A 25,225-nucleotide genomic window follows, 5' to 3' on the forward strand; every position below is an offset into this window, starting at 1 on the left:
ACAAAAAAATTAGCTGGGCATGGTGGCTCATGCTTGTAATCCCAGCTACTCAGGAGGCGGAGGTTGCAGTGAACCAAGACCACACCATTGCACTCCAGCCTGGGCAACAAGAACCAAACTCGTCTCAAAAAAAAAAAAAGGCAGGCGCGGTGGCTCATGCCTGTAATCCCAGCACTTTGGGAGGCCAAGGCGGGCAGATCACAAGGTCAGGAGATCAAGACCATCCTGGCTAACACAGTGAAATACTATCTCTACTAAAAATACAAAAACTTAGCCAGGCGTGGTGGCGGGAGACTGTAGTCCCAGCTACTCAGGAGGCTGAGCTTGCAGTGAGCTGAGATCACGCCACTACGCTCCAGCCTGGGCGACAGAGCGAGACTCTGTCTCAAAAAAAAAAAAAATTTACTTTTTTTCTTTTTTGGTATGAGTTTGGTAAGAAATCTCTACCTTTTAAACATTTTTTAAATGTTGGCTCCCTGGTGTGTGCCTGTGGCAGTTCTCAAGGAAGCAGAGCAGGCAGCCTAAGGATGCGGGCAGCCAGTTGTGTGCCTCTCCTGTATCATCCAGGAAGTGCTACCATGGGTGCACGGGTGACCCTGCCTCATCTGGCACCAACTCAAGTCACCACCCTCCAAGCAGTTCCTGCTACATGGACCCTATTGCAGCTAGACCTGGCCCCCAACTTCCCCACTCCTGTGCTATACCAAATACCAGCGTACTTTTGGTCCAAAGAGGCACAGAGACTTGCTTGCACGTAGCAGGCAGCAAGTAAATGTTAGCTATTCACCTGCTAGTCTCTTATGTTGAGAACTCTGGATTCCTAATCCTAAACCCAGCATGGCGGCCCAGTGCAGTGGCTCATGCCCATAGTCCCAACACTGTGGGAGGCTAAGGCAGGAGGATTGCTTGAGGCCAGGAGTTCAAGACCAGCGTGGGCAACATAGAGAGACCTCATCCTTACAAAAAATTTTAAAATATTTTAAAAATTAAAAAATAAACACAGCATGCCTCATGTAACACAGGGGACACACAACTGCTCCAGTGTATCCGCAAAAACAAGGAAGATGGTCCCCAGCACACAGGGATTCACTCTCTTCCTTTAAACCAAAAGTTCTCTCAAAGACCAGAGGTCCTGTTTTTCATCTATTTTTGGAAAGTTTCTCCTATGGTGCTCATTCTCTCTCCATTAAAAAAAATCTGTTATCCATTTCCTTTAGCAATGTTTTCTAATAAGTAAAGCTGAGAAACTGTCATGCAGCAGAAGAAATAAAGGGGGGAGCCTATCTCCCCTCCCTACCAGCTTGAAACACCTCCAAGAAGCCAGTCAGAAACCAGTCTCCTCACTCCTTGTCCCTAAGGATGTCCCAGGCCTAAGGCCTCCCACAGGGTCCAAAGGTAGAAAAACAAGAGGGTCACCATGGTGTCGGACAGTATGGCTGGAAGTAGCCACCAAGCCGGCCTTCTAAGCCACATAGGGTGAGTAATGTACATGTGTGTAGGTGTGGTGTGTGCCTGTGTTGGGGAGGGTGTACACAAGTCTAAGCTATTGCTACACAGAGAACAAAATAGAGCAACAGCCACCTTCATAAACCCCGCCAGTGTTCCCTGTGTAGTTTGTGACCACAGCAACCCCAAGCATCTAGACTCACAGGCTTTCTGTGGACTGCTCTCAAGAGCGCACTCAAGCTGGCAGCTTCATGGCTCAAGGGGTCAATAATGAACACACTCGCCAGATTCTCAATTAACTACTGCCCTTAAGTGGAACAACAACTTCCCCTCTCTGCTACCTAAAACACAGTGTGTGGTCTGGGCAGACCCACTGTGACCCCTTCACGCCCTGCCACTGGCCCTCTGGAAATGAAAGGCTTTGGGATCAACCCAGTCACCAGCAGAGATCCAAGGGGCCCAGGATACTGTCCCCACTGCAACGCCAGCCTCGAAACTCAGGGGCAAAATACAGGGAGGGTGAACCATGGTCTCTCCCCTCATCCTCAGTGGCCTGAATGCCTGGGCTGGAAGCTGCTGGAAATTAATGGGCAGCTTGGGCTAGGGTCCAGTGAGGCAGCACAGTACTCACCACAGCCAAAAATAACATTCTGCCCAATTCTATCCCATTGTGAAAGCAGCAGACAGCAAGGACACACAAAGAGTAACCTCTATGACCAAGAGCTCCTGGGAGGTCTGGGTCTCATCTTTGCTGTCCCAGGTTTGAGGACACTGTGCAGAGCTCAAAATGTCAGTCAAGCTGAGGCGAGGTTCCTACCCACTGCACTCTCTCTAGGCTCCACCACACATGGGCAGAGGGGCAACTGCACTGTACCCAGAGGGAGTCAATAGGAGCCCCGCCGGGCAGAGGAACAGGATACCAGTCCTAAATACTGTATCCCAGTATTACTGAGTCCCCAAAGGCTCTTAGTGTGACAGTGACCCCCAGTGTCTGGTAACTGATCTCAAGCCCTCTTCTGGCTGATCTCAGAGACAGGAAAGACAATTATTGGTCATGACAAACAGCAGCACCCAACACGAAGCTGCAAAAACTGTCTCCAGAACTTCATAAAATTCACACATGTACTCCTTAGGACAAGGACCCTCCTGACCCCTGACCTCCTGTACCTGTCTTCAGGACCACCAGGTGCGCAGCGTCATCCCGAACATAGGAGACAGCGGCGATGTCATGGATGGGCACCCTGAGGATGATATCCTCCCCGTCCCTCCAGGCCAGCTTGACGTTGTACGCAGACAGGCTGAGCACAGCATCGTGCTCCTGAGTCAAGTGTCCCGGAAGCTGGTGGGCTCTCTGGAAGGAACCACAGGGCGTCAGAAATGCAAACTCAGCTGTCAACCGGCATGGGGTGCTTCTCCTGAGAATATTGTGCTGGCCGATGTCACACATGTGACAAATGCTGAGTGAATAAGGTCAGTGTTATTCCCCTCAGAACAGTGCTTATTCCAGGGACACCAATGTGTTCAAACCATTTGGGAGATTCTTCTGGAACTGCCTTCAGATTCAGACTTACAGCACGTGGTTTGAAATATCTTGAAAATGTAAATTTTGGAAACAGCCCAAAATCACATGGAGCAAGTCTTGAGAATCAAGTTAATGTCCATACTAAGGAATAGTCTTTATGGCCAAGAGCCAAGTGTACCCATAATGTGATGGGACTGGCTCATTCCTCACAGCCACGAGGCCAAGAGTACAGGGACCAAGGGCTGGTGGGGGCTGAGGGCTAGTGCACAGGGTTAAGAGGATAGGGTTACCTTTGCATTGTCTATGAAATGCAGGATTTCAGTCCTACTGGAGGGATTCAGGTATCCTGGTATGGACGTTAACTGACCTAAATACTGAAAGAAAGTGAAGAAAAAAATGCCATGAGAAATGGGAGCTGAGCCAACACCACCATCACTACCGCCGAGAGCACAAACCAAGTGCTTCATACTCAGGCCACCAGGCCCATGGGTCTCCATTCCGGCTCACGTGGAGGCCCAACTCTAGGAAGAGAGTCCTGGGTTCTTACAGAAATCTCTACTGGCTGAGGACAGTGCTGCCCCATCTCCTACTATTCTACAGTGAAGGTCATCATCAAAAGTCCTGCAATGGGCATCCCAAACCACTAGTACCAAAACTGCTAGTTTTGGTAGAATCTGTATTCTAAAACAGGGATGGTCAGTGTTTTCTAGTCACTGCTGGGAAAACTGAAAACAATGGCACCATGCACAACTTCACTAAAAAATAAACTTCCTCAACTGCAAAGGTCAACACAGCTGAGAAATGAGCATAAATAGAGAAATGAAGTGCTATGGTTTCAATGTGTCCCCCAAAAAGCATGTGATGGAAACTTAGTCCCCACATGCAACAGTGTTAAGGGTGATTAGGCCAGGTGCGGTGGCTTACGCCTGTAATCCCAGCACTTTGGGAGGCCAAGGCGGGCAGATCACCTGAGGTTGGGAGTTCGAGACCAGCCTGACCAACATGGAGAAACCCCGTCTCTACTAAAAATACAAAATTAGCTGGACGTGGTGGCGCATGCCTGTAATCCCAGCTACTCGGGAGGCTGAGGCAGGAGAATTGCTTGAACCAGGGAGGCGGAGGTTGTGGTGAGCCAAGATTGCGCCATTATACTCCAGCCTGGGCAACAAGAGCAAAACTCCATCTCAAAAAAAAAAAAAAAAGAAAGAAAGAAAAGAGCTGATTAGGCCACGAGAGCTCTGCCCTTGTGAGCAGATTAATGCTCTTATCCTGAGAGAGGGTTTGTTATCTCAGGAGTAGGTTCCTGATGAAAGGATGAATTTGACCTCCTTCCCTCTCCTGCCTTCCACCTTTCACCCTGGGATAACATAAGATGCAGATGCAGTCCCTCACCAGCTGTGTCCTTCAACCTTAAACCTCCTAGCCTCCAGAATGATACAATTTTTTTTTTTTGAGACAGGGTCTCATTCTATCACACAGGCTGGGGCGCAGAGGCGTGATCTTGGCTCACTGCAACCTCTGCCTCCCAGGCTCAAAGCAATTGTCCCATCTTAGCCTCCTGAGTAGCTGGGACTACAGGTGTGTGCCACCACGCCTGGCTAATTTTTGTAGAGACAGGGTTTTGCCATGTAGCCCAAGCTGGTCTCAAACTCTTGGACTTAAGCAATCTGCTCACCGCAGCTTTCCAAAGTGCTGGGATTACAGGTGTGAGGCACCATGCCCAGCCTAGAAATTTCTATTCATTATAAATTTCCCAGTCTGTGGTATTTGTTATAGCAGCACAAAATATTTAGTAAACAGGTTTTTTTGGTCACACATGGCCATGAGGCACTTGGCTTAGCAAACCTCCATAACGCAGGGCCTCAGGTGTAGAAGGCTGTGGGCAGCAGCACTGTACCTGCTGTGCTCCTGCCTGCATCTTACCAACCACCATAACATTTTTAATGTTTCTGTTTTTGAAAATGGGTTGCTGATTCTTCCCAAGAACAGGCTTCTTGCACTCAACATTTCTCAGTTGTTCATTACCTCACACAGTTAAGTTCTCTACTAAAAAAGAATGAAATGGGACTTTCCAATTTCCTGTCCAGCTTGTAAAGGGCTCAGAAGTCATCACTCCCATCCTCACAACAAGAAAGCTGGCAAACTTAAAATCAATGACTATTCTTAGATCCATCAGATAATTGAGGTCACATGAAAAAACAATAACCCCAAAGATGGAGAGACAGATATGCAATGCTAAGAATCACAGCTCATTGCGGGGCAGAAACCCTAGAGCCAGCATCAGCAGAGAGGAAAGGGGAACTGACAAATGGCAGAGACTGAGCATGGACCAGTATGAGACAAAAACTCCAGGGGAACAGTCATTGGGGAGGTCCCCATACCAGTCTGAGTTTTACCTCCAGGAGCCCCACCAGGCTCTCAGGGTGAGACTGGAGAAACATCTCATACTCTGGTAGGAGGAGGGAAAAATACATCATTTAAAAGTATAACCAGGCCAGGTGTGGTGGCTCATGCCCATAATCCCAGGACTTTGGATGGCCAAGGCAGGAGGTTTCCTTGGGGCCAGGAGTTTGAGACCAGCCCGGGAAACATGGTGAAACCCTATCTCTACAACAAGAACAACAACAGCAACAACAACAACAAAATAGTTGGGTATGGCAGTGTGCCTGTGGTGCCAGCTACTCAGGAGGCTGAGGTGGGAGGATCATTTGAGCCCAGGAGGTTGAGGCTGCAGTGAGTCATGATGGTGCCACTGCACTCCAGTTTCCCAACCAACATATAAAGGGCTCAGAGGTCATCTCAAAAAAAAAAAAAAAAAGAAAGAAAGAAAGAAAGAAAAAGGCATGACGAGAGCATTCTGTTATCCTTAACAAAGGCCTTTCCTCAAGGAAAACTATTTTACCAGAGCCTAACCACCTAGGGGTAAGCAAACACCCAATTCCTGCCTCCTCTATCGTTTATGTCTCTCCTAAGGGGGAGGAAAAAAACAAAACTGAGAAGCACATGTGAAGGCCACGGCCCAGGGACACGGGCTCACTAAAACACTGAGACCTAATCCCAGGACTACAGAATACTTCCTCTCCCCTGAAAGCCACATCAACAGGACCCCTGTGTAATAACAGGGATGCACACCTATAAGAACGGCAGGCCTCAGACACTATTTAAGAAGGAATCTTGAAGAAAACCCAAAAACAGTGGAAGACAAAAACAAGGACACACAGGAGATTTTTATCCCCCAGCATCTACAAGGGCAGCAAACAGTAAACATAGCCCAACTCCCAGCCAGACAAACATACCTCACACTAAGGCCTATTAACCTGACGCCTAAGTTCCTCATATCAGAACCAGACTCAGACATGGTGGAGATTTTGGAACTACCAGATTGGGAATTTAAAACAACTACAATTAATATGGTAATGGCTCTAATGGAAAAAGTAGACATCATGTAAGAACAGATAGGCAGCATAAGCAGAGATGGAAACCCTAAGCAACAATCAGTAGGAAATGCCAGAAAGCAAAAGTCCTGTAATAGCAATGGGGACTGCCTTCGACAGGCTCAAGAGGCTGGACACAGCCAAGGAGAGACTCTCTGAGCTTAAGAATACGTCAACAGAAACTTCCAAACGTGAAAAGCAAAGGGAAAAAAGAATGAAAGAAAGAAAACAGAATATGCAAGAACTGTGAGACAGTTACAAAAGGTGTAACATATGTGCAATGAGGATATCAAGAGAAAGAAAAGAACACAATAACTATCTGGAGTAATGAGAAGTTCCCCAAACTAATGTCAGACACCCACCCACAGATCCAATAAGGTCAGAGAACACGAAATGGTAAAAAGCAGGGCATCTACACTGAGGCAAATCACATCGAACTGCAGAAATCAAAGACAAAAAGAAAATCTGAAAGGAAGATTATCTCTTTGCAGAAATCTAGGAATTTTTTCCACAGGAAAACAACATCCTACCTGTAAAATGGCAAGAACAAGAATGACACTGGATTTCTCTTCAGGAACCATCCAAGCAAGAAGAGAGAGGAGGGAACTATTTGATTCTGTATCCAGTGAAATTATCCTTCAAAAGTGAAAGAGAAATGAAGATTTTTCTCAGAAAAATAAAAACTCAGGGATTTAACATTTCAAGAAAAGTTAAAAGAACTTTTTCAGAGAGAATGAAAATGATTTGGTCAGAAACTCTGATCTATGTAAAGAAGGGGAAAAGCATCAGAGAAGAAATAAATGTAGGTAAAATTAATCTTTTATTTTTCTTATTTTAATTGCTCTAACACATTAACAGTTTGTTCAAAATAAAATTTGTGTATTGGGTGACTGTAGCCTAAGGATAAATGAAATAAATGACAGCAATGTTATAAGCGGTGGGAGGACTGCATTGGGAATACTTGGTTACAAGGTATTTGCACTACCTGTGAAGCAGCACAGCATTATTTGAAAGTGGATTTTGATTAGTTGTGAATGTATATTGCAAACCCTAAGGCAAACACTAAAATAAATATATATATATACACACACACACATTTTTGAGACAGGGTCTTGCTCTGTCGCCCAGGCTGGAGTGCAGTGGCACGATCACAGCTCACTGCAGCCTCAACCTCCCAGGCTGAAGCGATCCTCCCACCAGTAGGTGAGACTACAGGCACATGCCACCAGGCCCAGCTAATTTTTGTATTTTTTGTAGAGACAGATGGGGTTTTGCCATGTTGCCCAGGCTGCTCTTGAACTCCTGAGCTCAATCCATCCGCCCACCTCGGCGTTCAAAAGTGCTGGGAGTACAGGCATCAGCCACCGCACCCAGCCTGTATTTTTTGTTTTTTCTTTTTTTTTTTTTTAACAGACAGGGTTTCGCCACATTGCTTAGGCTAGTCTCAAACTCCTGGGCTCAAGTGATCCTCCTGCCTTGGCCTCCCAAAGTGCTGGGACTACAGGCATGAGCCACCATGCCTGGCCAAAAGTTTTAAACAAAAAATTAGCAAATTGAATCCAATAATGTATTAATAATTATACACCACGACCATGGATTTATCCCAGGTGTGCAAGGCTGATTCAATGTTCAAATATCAATTGTTATAGCGGGGGCGGTGGCTCATGCCTATAATCCCAGCATTTTGGGAGGCCAAGATGGGTGGATCACCTGAGGTCAGGAGTTCAAGACTAGTGTGGCCAACATGGTGAAACCCCGTCTCTACTAAAAAAGAGAAAATTAGGCTGGTCATGGTAGCTCACACCTGTAATCCCAGCACTTTGAGACGCCAAGGCAGGTGGATCACCTGAGGTCAGGAGTTTGAGACCAGCCTGGCCAGCATGGCAAAACCCCGTTTACACTAAAAATACAAAAAAAAAAAAAAATTAGCTGGGAGTGGTGGCAGGCGCCTGTAATCCCAGCTACTCGGGAGGCTGAGGCAGGAGAATCACTTGAAGCTGGGAGGCAGAGGTTGCAGTGAGCTGAGACAACGCCACTGTACTCCAGCCTGGGCAACAAAAGTAAAACTGTGTCTCGGGAAGAAAAAAAAAAAGAAAGAAAGAAAATCAGCTGGGCATGGTGGCACATGCCTGTAATCCCAGCGACTCAGGAGGCTGAGGCAAGAGAATCACTCCAACTCAGGAGACGAAGGTTGCAGTGAGCCACGATCGCGCCATTGCATTCCAGCCTGGGTGACAGAACAAAACTCTGTCTCAAAAAAAAAAAAAAAAAAAAAAATTGTAATCCATCACATCAACTGGCTAAAGAAAAATCATATGATCGTATCAATAGATGCAGAAAAAGCATTTGACAAATCTAACACCCATACATGACAAAAACTCTCAGCAAACCAGGAATAGAGACTTCCTGAACTAATTAAAAACATCTATTTATGAAGCTGGAAACCATCATTCTCAGCAAACTATCGCAAGGACAAAAACCAAACACCGCATGTTCTCACTCATAGGTGGGAACTGAACAATGAGAACACATGGACACAGGAAGGGGAACATCACACACCAGGGCCTGTTGTGGGGTGGGGGGAGGGGGGGATAGCATTAGGAGATATACCTAATGCTAAATGACGAGTTAATGGGTGCAGCACACCAATATGGCACATGTATACAGATGTAACAAACCTGCACGTTGTGCACATGTACCCTAAAACTTAAAGTATAATAATAATTAAAAAAAAAACACCCTAAAGCGAGCATCATACTTAATGGCAAAAAAGTTAGATACCTTCCCCCTAAGATCAGGAACATCATTTAATATCATATAGAAGTCTCAGCTAATGCAATGATGCAAGAGAAGGAAGCAAAAAGTATAAAGGCTGGGAAACTGTCTTTGCTGACAGATGACCTCTCTGACTGGGAACCAAGCAAGGAGGTCACTCTGGAGATTTCCGAATCCAAGCAACATAAACACGGTGACATGAGTCAGTCTACCTGCTGCAGCAGCCTTCTCACTGGATGGAGCAGGAGATAGGCAGAAGAGTAACTGGCTGAAGCACACTCAGGGCACGCTGGCAAATACAAGTTCATCCTGGGCTTAGTCAGATGGGCAACCTAAACTTCAGAACTGCGTGTGCTGGGCAGCTCCATAAGGAAATGTATAGTTATTCCAAGAAGTTTTATATTTCATAAGGTGAGGATGAAAGTGGGGAGGGAAGAATGCAAAAGTATGTATTGGCTTCCCCAATCTCTATAGTGCTGGTAAGACCCTTCTGATAATTAGAGCAGTTTCAGAACAAATAAGCAGCACATCCAAGTACTGGCTCATCCTTAGCTTGTCATCAGTGAACATTTTGGAATGTTTCCACAGACCTGCCCTTAGCTGAGGCCTTTCCATCCTCTTCCTATCTACTCATATAAACCAAATGTAGACACTTGCTTACATTTATCAGTAATAAATTTCAACTATTTTCATACTTCCTGATTTCAAAACTTACTACACCACCACAGTCATGGAAAGAGTGTGATATAAAGACAGACACAGACCAATGGATTGGAAAAGAGAGCCCAAGGCCAGGCACGGTGGCTCACACCTGTAATCCTAGCACTTTGGGAGGCCTAGGCAGGTGGATCACGAGGTCAGTATATCAAGACCATCCTGGCCAACATGGTGAAACCCCGTCTCCACTAACAATACGAAACTTAGCCGGGTGTGGCGGCGCACACCTGTAGTCCCAGCTGCTGGGGAGACTGAGGCAGGGGAGCTGCTTGAACCCAAAAGGCAGAGGCTGCAGTGAGTCAAGATCATGCCACTGCACTCCAGCCTGGGTGACAGAGTGAGACTCCATCTCAAAAAAAAAAAAAAAAAAAAGAAAGAAAGAAAGAAAGAAAAGAGAGCCCAAGAAACACCCTTGCATATATGGTCGGATTATTTTCAACAAGGGTGCCATGATGGGCATTCAATGGGGAAAGGACAGTCTTTTCAACAAATGGTGCTGGGAAAACTGGATATCCACAGGCAAAAGAATGAAGTTGAGATCCTTACCTAACAATATTTACAAAGATTAACTCAAAATGGGTCAAATATATAAATGTAAGACCTAAAACTATAAAATTCTTAGAAGAAAACACAGGAAAAGCTTCATGACACTGGATTTGTCCGTGATTTCTTGGATATCACACCAAAAGCACAGGCAACAAAAGAAAAACAAATCTGGACTTCACCAAAATTAAAAACTTTAGTGTGCCAAAGAATACAATCAACAAGGTGAAAAAACCCACAATATGGGAGAAAATGTTTCCAATCATATCTGAGTACGGGAGAAAATGTTTCCAATCATACCTGATAAGGGATTAATATCTAAAATATATAAAGAAGTCCTAGAACTCAACAACCAAAAACCAAACAACCCAGTTAAAAACTGGGCAAATGACTTGACATTTCTCTAAAGATACACGGATGGCCAATAAGCCAAGCACGAGAAAAGATTTTCAACATCAACAGTTATTAGGGAAATGCAAATCAAAACCGTAATGAAATACCACTTCACACCCACTAGGATGGCTACTTTTTTCTTTTAATAGTGACAGGGGTGGGGTCTCACTATGTTGCCTAGGCTGGTCTTGAACTCCTGAGCTCAACTGATCCTCCTGCCTCGGCCTCCCAAAGTGCTAGGATTACAGGCGTGAGCCACCACACCTGGCCTAGATGGCTATTTAAAAAAGGGAAAATTACAATTGTTGGCAAAGATACGGAGATACTGAAACCCTGTGCATTACTGGTAGGAATGTAAAATGATACTCCTGTGAAAAGCAATATGGTGGTTCCTCAAAAAATTAAACATGGAATTAGCATATGATTCAGTAATTCCACTTCTGGGTATATATACAAAAGAAATAAAAGCAGGGGCTTGAAAAGACATTTGTACACCCATGTTCATAGCAGCATGATTCACAATCAACTAAAGCAAAAAACAACTCAAATGTTCATTGACAGATAAATGAACAAAATGTGATCTATACATACAACGAAATAATATTCAGCCTTAAAAGCAACGGAAATGTTGACATATGCTACAACATGGAAGAACCTTGAGGGCACTGTGCTAAGTGAAATAAGCCAGTCACAAAAGGACAAATATTGTATGATTCCACTTACATAAGATACCAAGAGTAGTCAAATCATAGAGACAAAAAGTAAAGCAGTGGTTGCCAGGGGCTGTGGGAGGGGGATGGAGAGGCATTGTCTAACAGGAATATGGTTTCAGTAAGGGCTGGTGGGAAGTTCTGGAGATGGATAGTGCTGATGGTTGCACAACAATGTGAATTGATTTTATGCCATTGAACTGTACATTTCAAAATTATTAAGATAGTAAATCTTTTTTTTTTTTTGAGATGGAGTCTCACTCTGTCACCTAGGCTGGAGTGCAATGGTGCGATCTCAGCTCACTGCAACCTCCGCCTCCTGGGTTCAAGCAGTTATCTGCCTCAGACTCCCAAATAGCTGGGATTACGGGCACCCGTCGCCACACCCGGCTAATTTTTTTGTATTTTTAGTAGAGACGGGGTTTCACCATCTTGGCCAGGCTGGTCTTGAACTCCTGACCCCGTGATCCACCCGCCTTAGCCTCCCAAAGTGCTGGGATTACAGGCGTGAGCCACCAGGCCTGGCAGATAATAAATCTTATGTATATTTTACCACAATAAAAAATTTCATCTTATTAGCTTTATTCAATTTTATTTGCTATCCCTCCTAGTTTTGTATCATCCACAAATATTATTCTCTGTTCTCAAAAGGGTAATAAAAAATATTGACTAAGATGGGGTCGTATGTCAAGTGCTTTGCTGAAGCAAAAGTACCCCGGAATTATGTTTACAGAATTGTACAGGAATTCTCCCTGGCCTCCCTGTGGCTGGGGTGACACGACATCACCATCACTATCTTGCTTTTCTTTGGTGTTATCCAAAATCTGGCCATGACGCTTCAAAAACTCAGGCTCACAGATCTCTAGAGAGGATTCATGATTCTACTTTCTTCCTATAGGGATGAATCTTTACTCATTTGAGATTTTTTTCACTGTGAAATATTTATAGTAGTAAAACAACTTTTATCAATAAAGAAAAAGTACAGCTCTAATCCTTGTTCTAATATCTGAATAGGACACGGTATGTATGCCTCCTGGACAGTTCTCACAATGGGCTCCCCATCTGCTCTGGGGAACCATGTCTCCTGGGTGCCCCCTGGCCAACACCCAGTGCCCCTATGGCAATGACATGCCCAGCCCACACCCACTGTCCCAGCAAGCCAAGAGCACAGCTACAAGAGAGGACCACGGTGAAGCAGTACGAGAGCAAGGGGACATCTGACCAGCCAGCCATCAGCTCCATCAGTTCTGGATTAGTGAAAGAAGACGGTATGGCCAGGTGGCCTCTCACACACCCTTGCCTGACTGCCAACCACACGGCTCCACGCTGGCAGGCTCATCACCTCCTCAAGCACCTTGTCTAGGGGGTGGGGTAGGAGAATTGGCTCTAAACAGAAAGTTCTTCTAAAAATAACTCCTGACAAGACGTAATATGTTTTGTTTTTTTTTTAATATTGATCCTAAATCAGTCTCCCCATAACTTCTCTTTATTGGCCTTGATTGATAAAGTTCCCATGGCAGGGTCTGGGCCCTGACAGGGAAGGAACAGGATTCTGAGATTTGGGATAGGGATAGCTGGGTAAATGCCTTTGAGAACCTTAGTCCTCAAATTCTTCTTAACACTGTGCCTACAGAAGTGACCTATCCCCTTTTGTTGTATGACAGAAGCCCCCCACACTCTCCTTGCTTGAATATAACACATAGGCCTCAAATGAAATGGGAATCTCATGAGATAATGCTTGCTCTCCCCAGAATCTGCCCTGTCCTCCTCTCATGGCTGAGACCCGCTCCAGGATGTGCCTAACGAGTTCTGACAGAGCTGGGGAATGCACCTGGGAGAGGACCTCAAGGTGTTGGATCCAGGGGGACAGAATATTAAGCGGAATGAGAGATCTTCTCTACTAGGGCACGTACTATAACACAGCACTTAACACCCTGAGAAGGGGTCCAGAGGCCATTCTCAGATACTGCTGGCAGGCTCTTCAAAGTTCAGCCAAAGTGATGGCTCATATTAAAGCAGAGATCGTGGGACTGCTGTGGCAAAGTAGATCCAGGTATCGAAAGGCTCGGGGAAGTAGACATACTACAATCGACCTACAAAATGACAGGAAAGTCCACAGTGGCCCATGTCCCTCAGGAGAATGTGATGGCATTCCATCAACCATGGCACTAATGAGTGTGCAGAAGGGCTACGGGCATCACTGGGAAGCTCTGTGCTGGCCAGCCTCCGAAGGGGAAGCTAACCATCAGGTGTGCGTGTACAGAACTGGGCTCCCCAGGAACAAGGGGGTAATAAGACCTTCTCTAGCAGAAGCCAGGGAGCAGCACTGACTCGCATAGAGCAGGTGTAGGTGTCAGCCGGTAATAGGCAGCAAGATCAAAATAGCAGCCAGGGGAGCCTGGGATCCATGCAGGCATCTATGGAGACGGCTCACAGAATGCTGGAGTTTCTATGGGCAGGACAGATAGGAAGCCAACAAGGGTGCTGCTTAATATATATAAACAAGAAAATCAAAACGGAATAAGCAGAAGGCTAAGATGAGCTTCTGCAATGCAAAGTATCAATCCCTGACTCTGTTTCCAGATCTGGAGCAACTCTCAGACTCAAAAACACTGACTGAATGAGAGACCAAGCCTGCATGGGAGTCGACCTGCAACACCAAGGCAAGTACGCACCAGTGATTTCCCCAGCTCTTCCCAAAGGGACTTCATTCACCTGGGTAAAAGTACCATAGGAACTGAAAGTCTTCAGAGGTTTTTGAAATAGAGGGTCTGAGACAATGCAGACACTTAGGGACCCAAACTGTCAAAAAGGTCCTCTGCAGAGTAGGAACATATGGGAGTCAGATAATACATGAAGCCCAGCCAGGTCCACCTGAAAGTGCATCCACTGGGTAAAGACTCAACTGGTGGCCATCTGCCCACTTCCCTGAACATAAGAGATGTAATACAAGAGGAACGGACATACTTAGCACTTTGCAGAATCCTTCCATTGGTTCTTTGTCTAAAGAATAAGAGCTATAAGTAGAAAAGGCCATTTGGAAGCCCCTGAAATTTATCCCGGCCCCTGACTCCTGGCCATAGTAAATCAAAAACAGTATCATTTCCCAGTGGGAAAAGCCGAGATTAATGCTGCTCTTGAAAACGTAAATGATACAGGGTAGGGGTCCCCATCTCATGCCCAGCCTGGCTCCTATAGAAATTATGGTGGACAAATTGTGGTAGATGACTGTAGACTGCCACAAACTGAGCTAAATGGAATCTTGATTCAAGTGGATAAACAATCTTGGGTACGTGGTTTGTAGCTATTGATGCAGTAAACACTTCTTCCTCAAACCTATCAGGAACTGCTGATGTTCATGTGGGATGGACAAGAGTACATGTTCACATTCTTACTGCAGGACTGTGCTAAGAATGCCAGCTGCAGGAACAGGTGGCCCAAACCTAAACACTTCCCAGTGGACCTGTTCTGAAGCCTCTCCCTTAAATTACACCCACAGCCTCAGAAAGGGTTCCTAATACACAGCTGACAAAAAGAAAACCCCAAGCGTGGTTCACATACTTAGGCACAAGCAAATACACTATAGCCCTTCACCGTGGCAGACCTGCCGGCAGGACACCAATTCTGCAGCCCTGATAAGGCATCATCCCCTTAAAGAGACCAACCAGTTGTCCTGTCTGCTGGCCAGCTGAATACTTCAGAACTCCTTTGACTTTGCAATAAGAAACACTTGTTCTGGCAAAAATTAGCATGTGCTCCACATAACAGTTTGCCTCTCCTGCCTGCAGCAGCTGCCAACCTACTCTCCAAGGGCTTGTGGGGCATGTGGTTTCCGATGTGGGACAGCAAGTACCATCATCACCTTGGATAAAGGGACTCACTTAGTGCTAAAGGAGGTACAGCAGTAGGCACATGACCATGGAATTCAATGTCCTATAAAATACCCTTACGCCTATAACCCCAGCACTTTGGGAGGCCGAGGCAGGCGGATCACGAGGTCAGGAGATCGAGACCATCCTGGCTAACACGGTGAAACCCCATCTCTACTAAAAATACAAAAAATTAGCCAGGCGTGGCCAGGTACAGTGGCTCACGCCTGTAATCCCAGCACTTTGGGGGGCCGAGGTGGGCAGATCACGAGGTCAGGAGATTGAGACCATCCTGGCTAACACAGTGAAACCCTGTCTCTACTAAAAATACAAAAATATTAGCCATGTGTGGTGGCACGTGCCTGTGGTCCCAGCTACTCAGGAGGCTGAGACAGGAGAATGGTGTGAACCCAGGAGGCGGAGTTTGCAGTGAGCCGAGATCATGACACCACTACAGCCTGGAAGACACAGCAAGACTCCGTCTCAAAATAAATAAGTAAATAAATAAATTAGCCGGGCGTGGTGACAGGCGCCAGTAGTCCCGGCTACTCGGGAGGCTGAGGCAGGAGAATGGTGTGAACCCGGGAGGTGGAGCTTGCAGTGAGCCGAGACCGCGACACTGCACTCCAGCCTGGGCGACAGAACGAAACTACGTCCCAAAAAACAAATAAATAAATAAATACCTAAGCATCCTGGAGCTGTCATCCTGATAGAGCTGTGGCCAGCTGGGAGATGACACCCTGAAAGGATGCCCCCTCTCCTTTAGGATGCAGTATACATCTAAACCAATAGTTGCTACATGGTGCTATGTCCCCAGTGGGTGGAATGAGGCCTTGGGACCCACTGAAGTAGTCAGGGCTGTAGTTCATCTGGAGAGGTTTCCAGAAATCATGACCAAATGCCTCTGGAGAAGCTGAGTCTGGATGGAGTGAACTTAACATGTGAAATGTGTGGATGAGGGAGTGCAGGGTGGAGTGTAGTACAGGCAGTGGTGTCCCACCCAGGATCCCCCTGCTGCTCTGAGTGTGGATGGGTAACACCCTGAGCTACTTCTGTCTTCACCGAGCTGTGGCATTCTAGGCTTTAGAGCATGGATCAGGTTGAAATTAGCCCGAGTCTATATTTTCAGGCATCTTTCCCCTCTGCCCTACCCTACCCCCTTCACTCTTTCTCTTGAGGATGCCCTCAACAGTTCAGTGGAACATGATCCCCAGTTTCAGGCTCTGCTGCAAGAGAACCAACTGAAGACAATGATGAACAAAGACAAATGACAAACTAGGGGAAAACATTTAAAACTAATTTTACAGCAGAGGACTAACTTACCCGACACACTGAGAGCTACTGCAAAGATATAAGAAAAGAAGCAACAACCCAACAGAAAAAATGGGCAATGGATCTAGAAAGGTAGTCTGAAAGAGACCTGACTTTTGACCATTTGAAAGACACTCAACCTCACTTGTAAGTACAAACTATAATGAGAAAACATTTTAAGAATATCAGACTGGCGAAGACCAAAAAGTTTGAATAAGCACTGCGTTCCTCAGAGGGTAGAGAAACAGGTACAGTTGTCCCTCAGTATCTGCTGGGGCTTGGTTCCAGGAGCCTCTTGGGATACCAAAATCTACAGATGTTCAAGTTCCTTACACAATATGGCAGTATTATTTGCACATAACCTACACTCCTCCTGTGTAACAGCCATGCATCACTCGACGACAGGGATACATTCTGAGAAGTATGTCATTAGGCAATTTCATCATTGAGTGAACATCACAGAATGTAATTACATAAACCCAGATGGTACATATAGCCCACTACACACCTAGGCTATATGGTATTGCTCCCAGGCTACAACCTGTACAGCATGTTACTGTATGAAGACTGCAGGCAGGCAACTGTAACACAATGGTAAGTATTTGTGACTCTAAATACACTCAAACACAGAAAAGGTGATGCGTTGTGCTACAATGTTAAGACAACTATGTCACTAAGCAATGGAAATTTTTTAGCTCCCTTATAATCTCATGGGACCATTGTCATACGTGTGGTCTGTCGTTGACCAATATGTCGTTATACGGCCAAGACTGTACTTCAAATTATCTCTAGATTACCTATATCTAATACAATGTAAATGTTATGTAAATAGTTGTTACACTGTATTTTTAAAATTTGTGTTATTTTTTATTGTTGTAGTGGTTTTATTGTTCTTTTTTTGAATATTTTCAACCCACAGTTGCTTGACTTGGGTGAAGAACTGCAGAGGTAGAGGGCCGCCTGCACACTCACAGAGTCCTCACGTATGCACTGACTTCAACCCTTTATGAAGAGCAACTGGAAATGTCTGTCAAATTAAAAAGTAACCTAGCCTTAGATCTAGAAACTCCACTTTTGTAATTTATCCTATAGGTACAGTAAAACATATATAACAGTTGAAAATAAATTAAATATGTATTAATAAATCACTGGTTAAATAGAATATGACACAGCTATCTAATGGAATATCATGCAACCATTAAAATGGACGAGGCAGTTTTATGTGTGCTAATGTGAACACTCTCTGCGATAAATCAAGATACACTGTTCAGTGTAAAAAGCAAGGTGCAAACAGTGTATACCGTGTCATCATTTGGGAAACAAATGCATGTGTATGCTCATATATGGACAGACTGTAAAGACACGAGAATCTGGTGTCAGCAATTCCTCCCACGGAGGGCGCACATGATTTCTTTTCACCAAGAATCTCTGTTATCATTTGAATTTTGAACCATGTACATAAATTATATATTCAATTAGATAAAAATAAATAATACGCCAGGCATGGTGGCTCACACTTCTAATCTATTACTTTGAGAAGCCAAGGCAGGAGGATCGCTTGAGCATAGGAGTTCGAGACCAGCCTGGGCAACATGGCAAGACCCCATCACCACAAAAAAAATACAAAAATTAGCCAGGTGTGATGGTGCAACACGTGGTCCCAGCTACTCAGGAAGCTGAAGTAAGAGGATCACCTGAGCCCAGGGAAGTCGAGGCTGCAGTGAGTCATGACTGTGTCACTACATTCCAGCCTGGGAGACAGAGTGAGACCCTGTCTCAAAAAATAATAACAAATCTGAGAAGAGCTTCTTGGATTTGATATCACAAATGTGATTAATTACCCGGTCCCATTATTAAAACCACACAGCAAGCCTGCTATGAGTCCATTCATAGTCACTAGGTGAGCCCACATGAGCCCTGCATTGCACCAAATCCTACTGGGGCAAATGTCAGCTTGTGATGGAAACTACAGAAAGAATGTTTTTTTTTTTTTTTTTAGACAGTCTTGCTCTGTCACCAGGCTGGAGTGCAGTGGCACAATCTCAGCTCACGGCAACCTTCGCCTCCTGGGTTCAAGCAATTCTCCTGCCTCAGCCTCCCGAGCACCTGGGACTACAAGTGCACACCACCACATTCAGCTAATCTTTGTATTTTTAGTAGAGATGGGGTTTCACCACGTTGGCCAAGATCGTTCTCGATCTCTTGACCTCGTGATCCGCCTGCCTCAGCCTCCCAGAGGAATGTTTCTACTTTATGAAGGTTTTGTGAAGATTAAATGAGAAAAATATATTTAAAATGTTAAACAGTGTTGCTGCACACAGTAAGCATTCCAAAACAGAAGCTACTATTAAATTCCTCTCAACTTGTTCATTAATGTTCATTCTAAAAACAAAATACTTCCCATTAACACCACACTGGAGTATGTGGGATTAAATATCTCCTATTACTGGTGGATTTTATTATTGTGATTGTTTTTATTTCATGAAATGTATACAGTTTAAAAAGGCAAATAAAGTTCAAAAAATTGTAAAACAAAAAAACAACAATCTCCTTTACTAACCGCGACAACCCCATCCACAAACCACTTCCAAGAGGCAGCCACACTGGAGTCTTCTGATTCTTCTAGCATCTAGAGCCATTTTTCTAAATAATGGGCTTATATTGCTATTGCTTATCAATTTATTGTTTATTGACTTCCAATTATATTACCATTCCCACTTTCCCTTTTTCTTACAACTTAGATAATTTTTCTTAATCATTAATTAGTTCTTACATCATTTTATTATCTACATTCTCTCACTGACATGCCAAGTAGTAGTCAAATTACAATTTCTTTATAATTAAACTTTTATTTTAAGGTAATTGTAAATTCACCTCTTATTATAAGAAATGATACAGGGAGATCCATCGCTCCCTTTACCCTACTGCCCCCAGCAATGACATCTTGCAGAACTATAGCACATCACACCAGGACATGGACGTAAACACAGCCAGAGCACCCATCACTGTGAGGACCCCTCCTGTTGCCCTATATAGGCACACCTACTTCTCTCCACCCCTAGCAAACCCTAATCTGTTCTCCACCTCAGCAACTGTGTCATTTCAAAGATGTTACAGAAAGGAACATACAGTGTGAAACCTTTCGGAATGGCTTTTTTCACTCAGCATAATTCTCTGGAGGCCCATCCAGGTTGCTGTTTAGTTTGTTCCTTTGTTGTTGCTTTAAGACAGGGTCTCACTGTCATCCAGGCTGGAGCACAGTGGCGTGATCACGGCTCACTGCAGCCTCGACTTCCTGGGCTCAAGCAATCCTCCAGCCTCAGCCTCCCCAGTAGGTGGGACTACAGGCAGGTGCCACCATGCCCGGCCCTTTGTATTACTGAATAGTAATCCATGGCATGGATGGACCTCATTTTGTTTAACCATTTATCCACCAAAGGACATGCAGTTGTTTCCAGTTTTGGGCTACTATGAGTACAACTGTTTTGAATATTAGTAGGCAGGTTTTCATGTGAACATAAATTTTCATTTCCCTGGGATAAATGCCTAGGAGTGCAATTGCCAAGTTGTTGGTAGTTGCATGTGGAGATTTAAAGAAACTGCCAGACTGCTTTCTAGAGTGGCGGTACCATTTTACATCCCTACCAGCAATGAATGAGGGGTCCAGTTCCTCCACATCTTCTCCAGCATCTTGTGTTCTACTTTTTTTAAATTTAAGACATTCTGTTAGGTGTGTATGGGCAGCTCATTATGGTTTTAATGTGCATTTCCCTGATGGCTAATGATGCTGAGCATATTTTCATGTGCTTACTGCTATCTGTATATCCTCTTCATTGAAGTATCTCCTCCTGTCTTTTGCTTATGTCTTAATTGGATTGTTTGTTTTACTGTTGAGTTTTGAGAGTTCTTTATATACTGTAGATACCAACCCTCTGTCAGATATGTGGTGTAAAAATATCTCTTCTCAGTCTGTAGCATATCTTTTCATTGTCTTTTATAGAGCAAAAGTTTTAAATTTTGATGAAGTCCAGTTTATCAGATTTTTCTTTTATGAATTATGCTTTAGGTATCAAGTCTCAGAACTCTTTGCGTAGCCCTGCATCCTAAAGATTTTCTATGTTTTATCCTAGAAGTTGTATTTTATATTTAAGCCTATGATCCATTTTGAGTTAATTTTTGTGTTTGAGTTGTGAAATTTAGGGCAAGGTTCAATTTTTGCTTACAAATGTCCAACTGCTCCAGTACCATTTGTTAAAAGGCTATCCTATCCTTTCTCCACTGAATTGCTTGTCAATCTTTGTCAAGAATCAGCTGGGCATATATGTGTGGATCTGTTTCTAGGTTCATGATTTTGTTCCCCTGATCTCTGTGTCAGTCCCTCTGCAGGTACCACACAGTCTTGACTGTGATAGCGGTATGATCTATCTTGAAATTAGGCAGGCTGACTCCTCTCATTTTCTTCTTTTTCAAAATTATTTTTAGCTATTCTACTTATTTTGCCTCTCCATTTAAATTTCAAGAATAGCTTGAAATTTAAGATCATGCTACTGCACTTTAAGAATAGCCTTGTTTATATCTACAAAAAATTCTTGCAGAAATTTTGATAGGAATTGTAAAATTCACTTTTAATAGTTACCAGCTATTCAAATTATTTCATACTGGCTGACTTGTAGTAGTAGTTTGTGCTTTTCAAGGAGTTGGTCCATTTATATCAACTTAGGGACAACTAACATACTAACTAGGTTGAGTCTTCCAATCTATGAATACAGTATGTCTCTCCATTTATTCAGATCTTTGATTTCTTTCATCAGTGTTCTATAGTTTTCAGCATATAAATCTTATTCATGTTTTGTAAGATTTATACCCGTTTCACTTTTTAAGTGATTATAAATGGTATTGATTTAATTTTGATATCCACATATTCATTGTTCGAAAACATATCTTGTTTGTCTGAGTTTGTTTTTTTGTATTGTTTTTGTTTTTTTTTTTTTTTTTGAGGCAGAGTCTCACTCTGTCACCCAGGCTGGAGTGCAGTGGTGTGATCTTGGCTCACTGCAAGCTCTGCCTCCCGGGTTCATGCCATTCTCCTGCCTCAGCCTCCCGAGTAGCTGGGACTACAGGCGCCCGCCACCACGCCCGGCTGATTTTTTGTATTTTTAGTAGAGACGGGGTTTCACCATGTTAGCCAGGATGGTCTTGATCTCTGGACCTCGTGATCCACCTGCCTCGGCCTCCCAAAGTGCTGGGATTACAGGCAGGAGCCACCGTGCCCGGCCCCATTTGTCTGAGTTTTTAATCAAGAATGGGAGTTGAATTTTGTCAAATAAACTTTCTGCCACTGATTGATGTAATTATGTGATTTTTATTCTTTGGCTTGTTAATATGATGGATTACATTTTCTTTTTTTTTTTTAAGCAGTGATTTTTCTTTTATTTCTGCAAACGTATGGTATTATTAAGCAATTCATCTAACTTCTCATTTACGGAAATCAATACAAAAGTTCCAAGGTGATTCAAGTTCCCATGCACAATAAGAGGCCTGAATGGAAACCAGGTGCTGATTTTTCAACTGAAACTGCACAAACTACTCTAAAGAAATTGCTCTATCAGCTGTCACTTCTAGCTGCACCTAACAGCTATAGCAATAGTAGAGCAAGTGTTCAACATATATTTGTTGAATAAGTTAATGTCAGATAGAAAGAAAAGGCTAGACATATGGAAAGGTATCTGATAAGATACAAATACTGATACAGCAAGAACACAGACAGGCCACAAATAATTTCACCAATTTCTATTATACTTTTAGAACAGCACTATCCAAACTAGTTTTGTAAAACCAAGAGGCTTTTCTAGTTAGCTTGGGGATCGGTTAGAGTTTAGTTATGAAATCTTCAAAACAAAATTTTAATAACTTTTGAATTAAAAATCAAATTATATAGGGTATACTTAAGAGGTCTAAGGAAGGAAGGAAGGAAAATAAGAATCACTATAACAATCACAAAGTATTATGGTTCTAGGAAAATTTGGAAATAATTACATTTTCCATAGTAATTTGCCATACGAGGCCACTAATGTCTCTTCCCTACCTCTAGAAAATGATAATTCTCTCCATAAACTAGTAGAAAATGTTTGGTGGTTCTGTGATGTAGTCTAATTCTACTGAACATAAAAAGACAGCTCAGTCAAATTGGGCTAAATCTTGAGGACCATAAGTGTAGTTTATGCTGTAGGGAAGTCAAGAGTCAAGACAGGGAACTTACAGCAATTGGGGTTTCCCTCCTTTGAATCTCATCCTGGAGATGCCTCAGAAGCAAGTGGGCTATAGATGGAACTCAGAATGTAATATAAAAACTACAGCTGGGCCGGGCATGGTGGCTCACGCCTGTAATCCCAGCACCTTGGGAGGCCGAGGCAGGAGGATCACAAGGTCAGGAGATCAAGACCATCCTGACCAACACAGTGAAACCCCGTCTCTACTAAAAATACAAAAAAAATTAGCCACGCATGGTGGCGGGCCCCTGCAGTCCCAGCCACTTGGGAGGCTGAAGTAGGAGAATGGCGTGAACCCAGGAGGCGGAGCTTGCAGTGAGCGGAGCCTGCGCCACTGCACTCTAGCCTGGGCAACAGAGCGAGACTCTGTCCCAAAACGAAACAAAACAAAAAAACTATAGCTGATATTCTGGAGGGAATGGAAAAAATAAAGAGATCTGTGGAACACAGACCTAAAGCACTGGAAAGGCAAGATCACAAACTAAACAACTAATTCTGGAGGGAGAAGAACTGATGAGCCAGAGAAAACAAGAATTTACAATAATCCTAATAAATATTCTCAAGGGCATGTAGGAGGGCACTGGAAACAAATAGGGACAAGGAGCTATAAAAAAGGACCAATCAGATATAGTAGAAACAAACAATTTAATTCAGGGTTGAATGAATACAGTTGAGGAATGAATTCATAAGATGGAGAGTGATTTGAAACATTCCCAGAAGGCATCGGGAAGAGTAAAGAATAGGAAAAATGAGAGAAAAATGAAAGGGCATGAAAAATAAAGTAAATATCAACATGTGATTAATGGGAGCCCTAGAAGGAAAGAAAAAAATAAAGTTAAATATTTGAAGAACTGTTAATTAAAATTTCTCCACAATTTTTTTTTTTTTTTTTGGGATGGAGTCTCGCCCCGTCGCCCAGGCTGGAGTGCAGTGGCGCAATCCCAGCTCACTGCAACCTCCACCTCCTTGGGTTCAAGTGATTCTCCTGCCAATGGATTACATTTTCAAGTATCAAACCAGCCTTGCATCCTTAGAATAAACTCCAGTCGTTCATGGTGTGTAATTCTTTTTTGTTGTTTATTCTCACAGAAACAGTAGGTATAATTCTTTTTCTATACTGCTGAATGTTACCTAATAGTTTCCTGAGGAATTTTATGTTTGTATTGGTGTCTGTTATTTCTTTTAATTTTGCACTGTTTTTTGTCTGGTTTGGTATCAGGGCAATACTGCCCTTACAAAATGAGTCAGAAAATATTCCCAGCCAAGTGCAGTGGTTCATGCCTATAATCCCAGGACTTTGGGAGGCTGAGGTGGGAGGACTGCTTGAGTCTAGGAGTTCAAGACAGCCTGGTCAACACAGTGACACCTCATCTCTACAAAATAAAAAATTAGCTGGGCATGGTGGCAGGCACCTGTAGTCTCAGCTACTCAGGAGGCTAAGGTGGGAGGGCTGCTTGAGCTTGGAAGGTCGAGGCTGCAGTGAACCAAGATCATGCCACTGCACTCTAACCTGGGCAACAGAGACAGACCCTATCTCAAGGAAAAAAAAAAAGAAGAAGAAGAAGAGAAGAGAAAGCAGAGAAGAGAAGAGAGGAGACGGGAGGAGGGGGGAGGGGAGGAGAGGGGAGGGGAGGGAAGGGGAGGGGAGAGGAGAGGAGAGGAGAGAAGAGGAGAACAGAAGAGTTCCCTCCCTTTCTGTTTTTCTGGAAAAGTATGTAGAATTGACATTAATTCTTTAAACGTTTGATAGAATTCTCCAGTGAAACCATTTGGGCCTGAAGACTTTTTTTAATTGGAGTTTTCAAATTAGATACTGAATTTCTTTAATAATTATAGGAGTATTCAAATGATCTATTTCATATTGGATGACTGTGGGAGGAGTTTGTGCTTTTCAAGGAATTGGTCTATTTTTTGGCCCACTGTTTGTGTGTGGAGTTGCCTGTGTTCTCTCACTATCCTTTTGATTCTCAGGGTCTCTCAGAACTTGAAGAACGTTGTGCCACTGGTCCTCATTATGTGTAACAAGAAATCTGCTTTCTGTTTTCCCCTATGAGTAAAGTGTTTCTTTCTTGCCACTTTCAAGATTTTTTGTTGTTGTTGTCTTTACTTTTCAGAAATTCTACTATGATGGGCTTTAGTAGTGGATTTATCTTGTTTGGCGTTTGCTCAGCTTTCTGAATCTTTTAAATTTGTCCTTTGCCAAATGTTTCAACCCATAAGATCTTTGAAAAGTTTT

General features: G+C 43.7%; 1 protein-coding gene across 5 annotated transcripts in view; it reads right to left on the bottom strand.

Moving 5' to 3' along the window:
• The window catches only part of CCM2 (CCM2 scaffold protein), a 78,589-nt gene that overhangs the window by 9,319 nt on the left and 44,045 nt on the right, over positions 1-25,225 (bottom strand). For all 5 annotated transcript variants that reach the window (XM_030797227.1, XM_003268905.4, XM_030797228.1 and 2 more), the window contains 2 exons: positions 3,259-3,342; positions 2,614-2,797 (listed from right to left, as the gene is read on the bottom strand). In XM_030797227.1, coding sequence (XP_030653087.1) covers positions 2,614-2,797; positions 3,259-3,342 — 268 coding nt within the window. The remainder of the gene's footprint in view (positions 1-2,613; positions 2,798-3,258; positions 3,343-25,225) is intronic.

The sequence above is a fragment of the Nomascus leucogenys genome, chromosome 17 (genome assembly GCF_006542625.1).
Source record: "Nomascus leucogenys isolate Asia chromosome 17, Asia_NLE_v1, whole genome shotgun sequence".
In the NCBI taxonomy this organism is placed as follows: Eukaryota; Metazoa; Chordata; class Mammalia; order Primates; family Hylobatidae; genus Nomascus; species Nomascus leucogenys.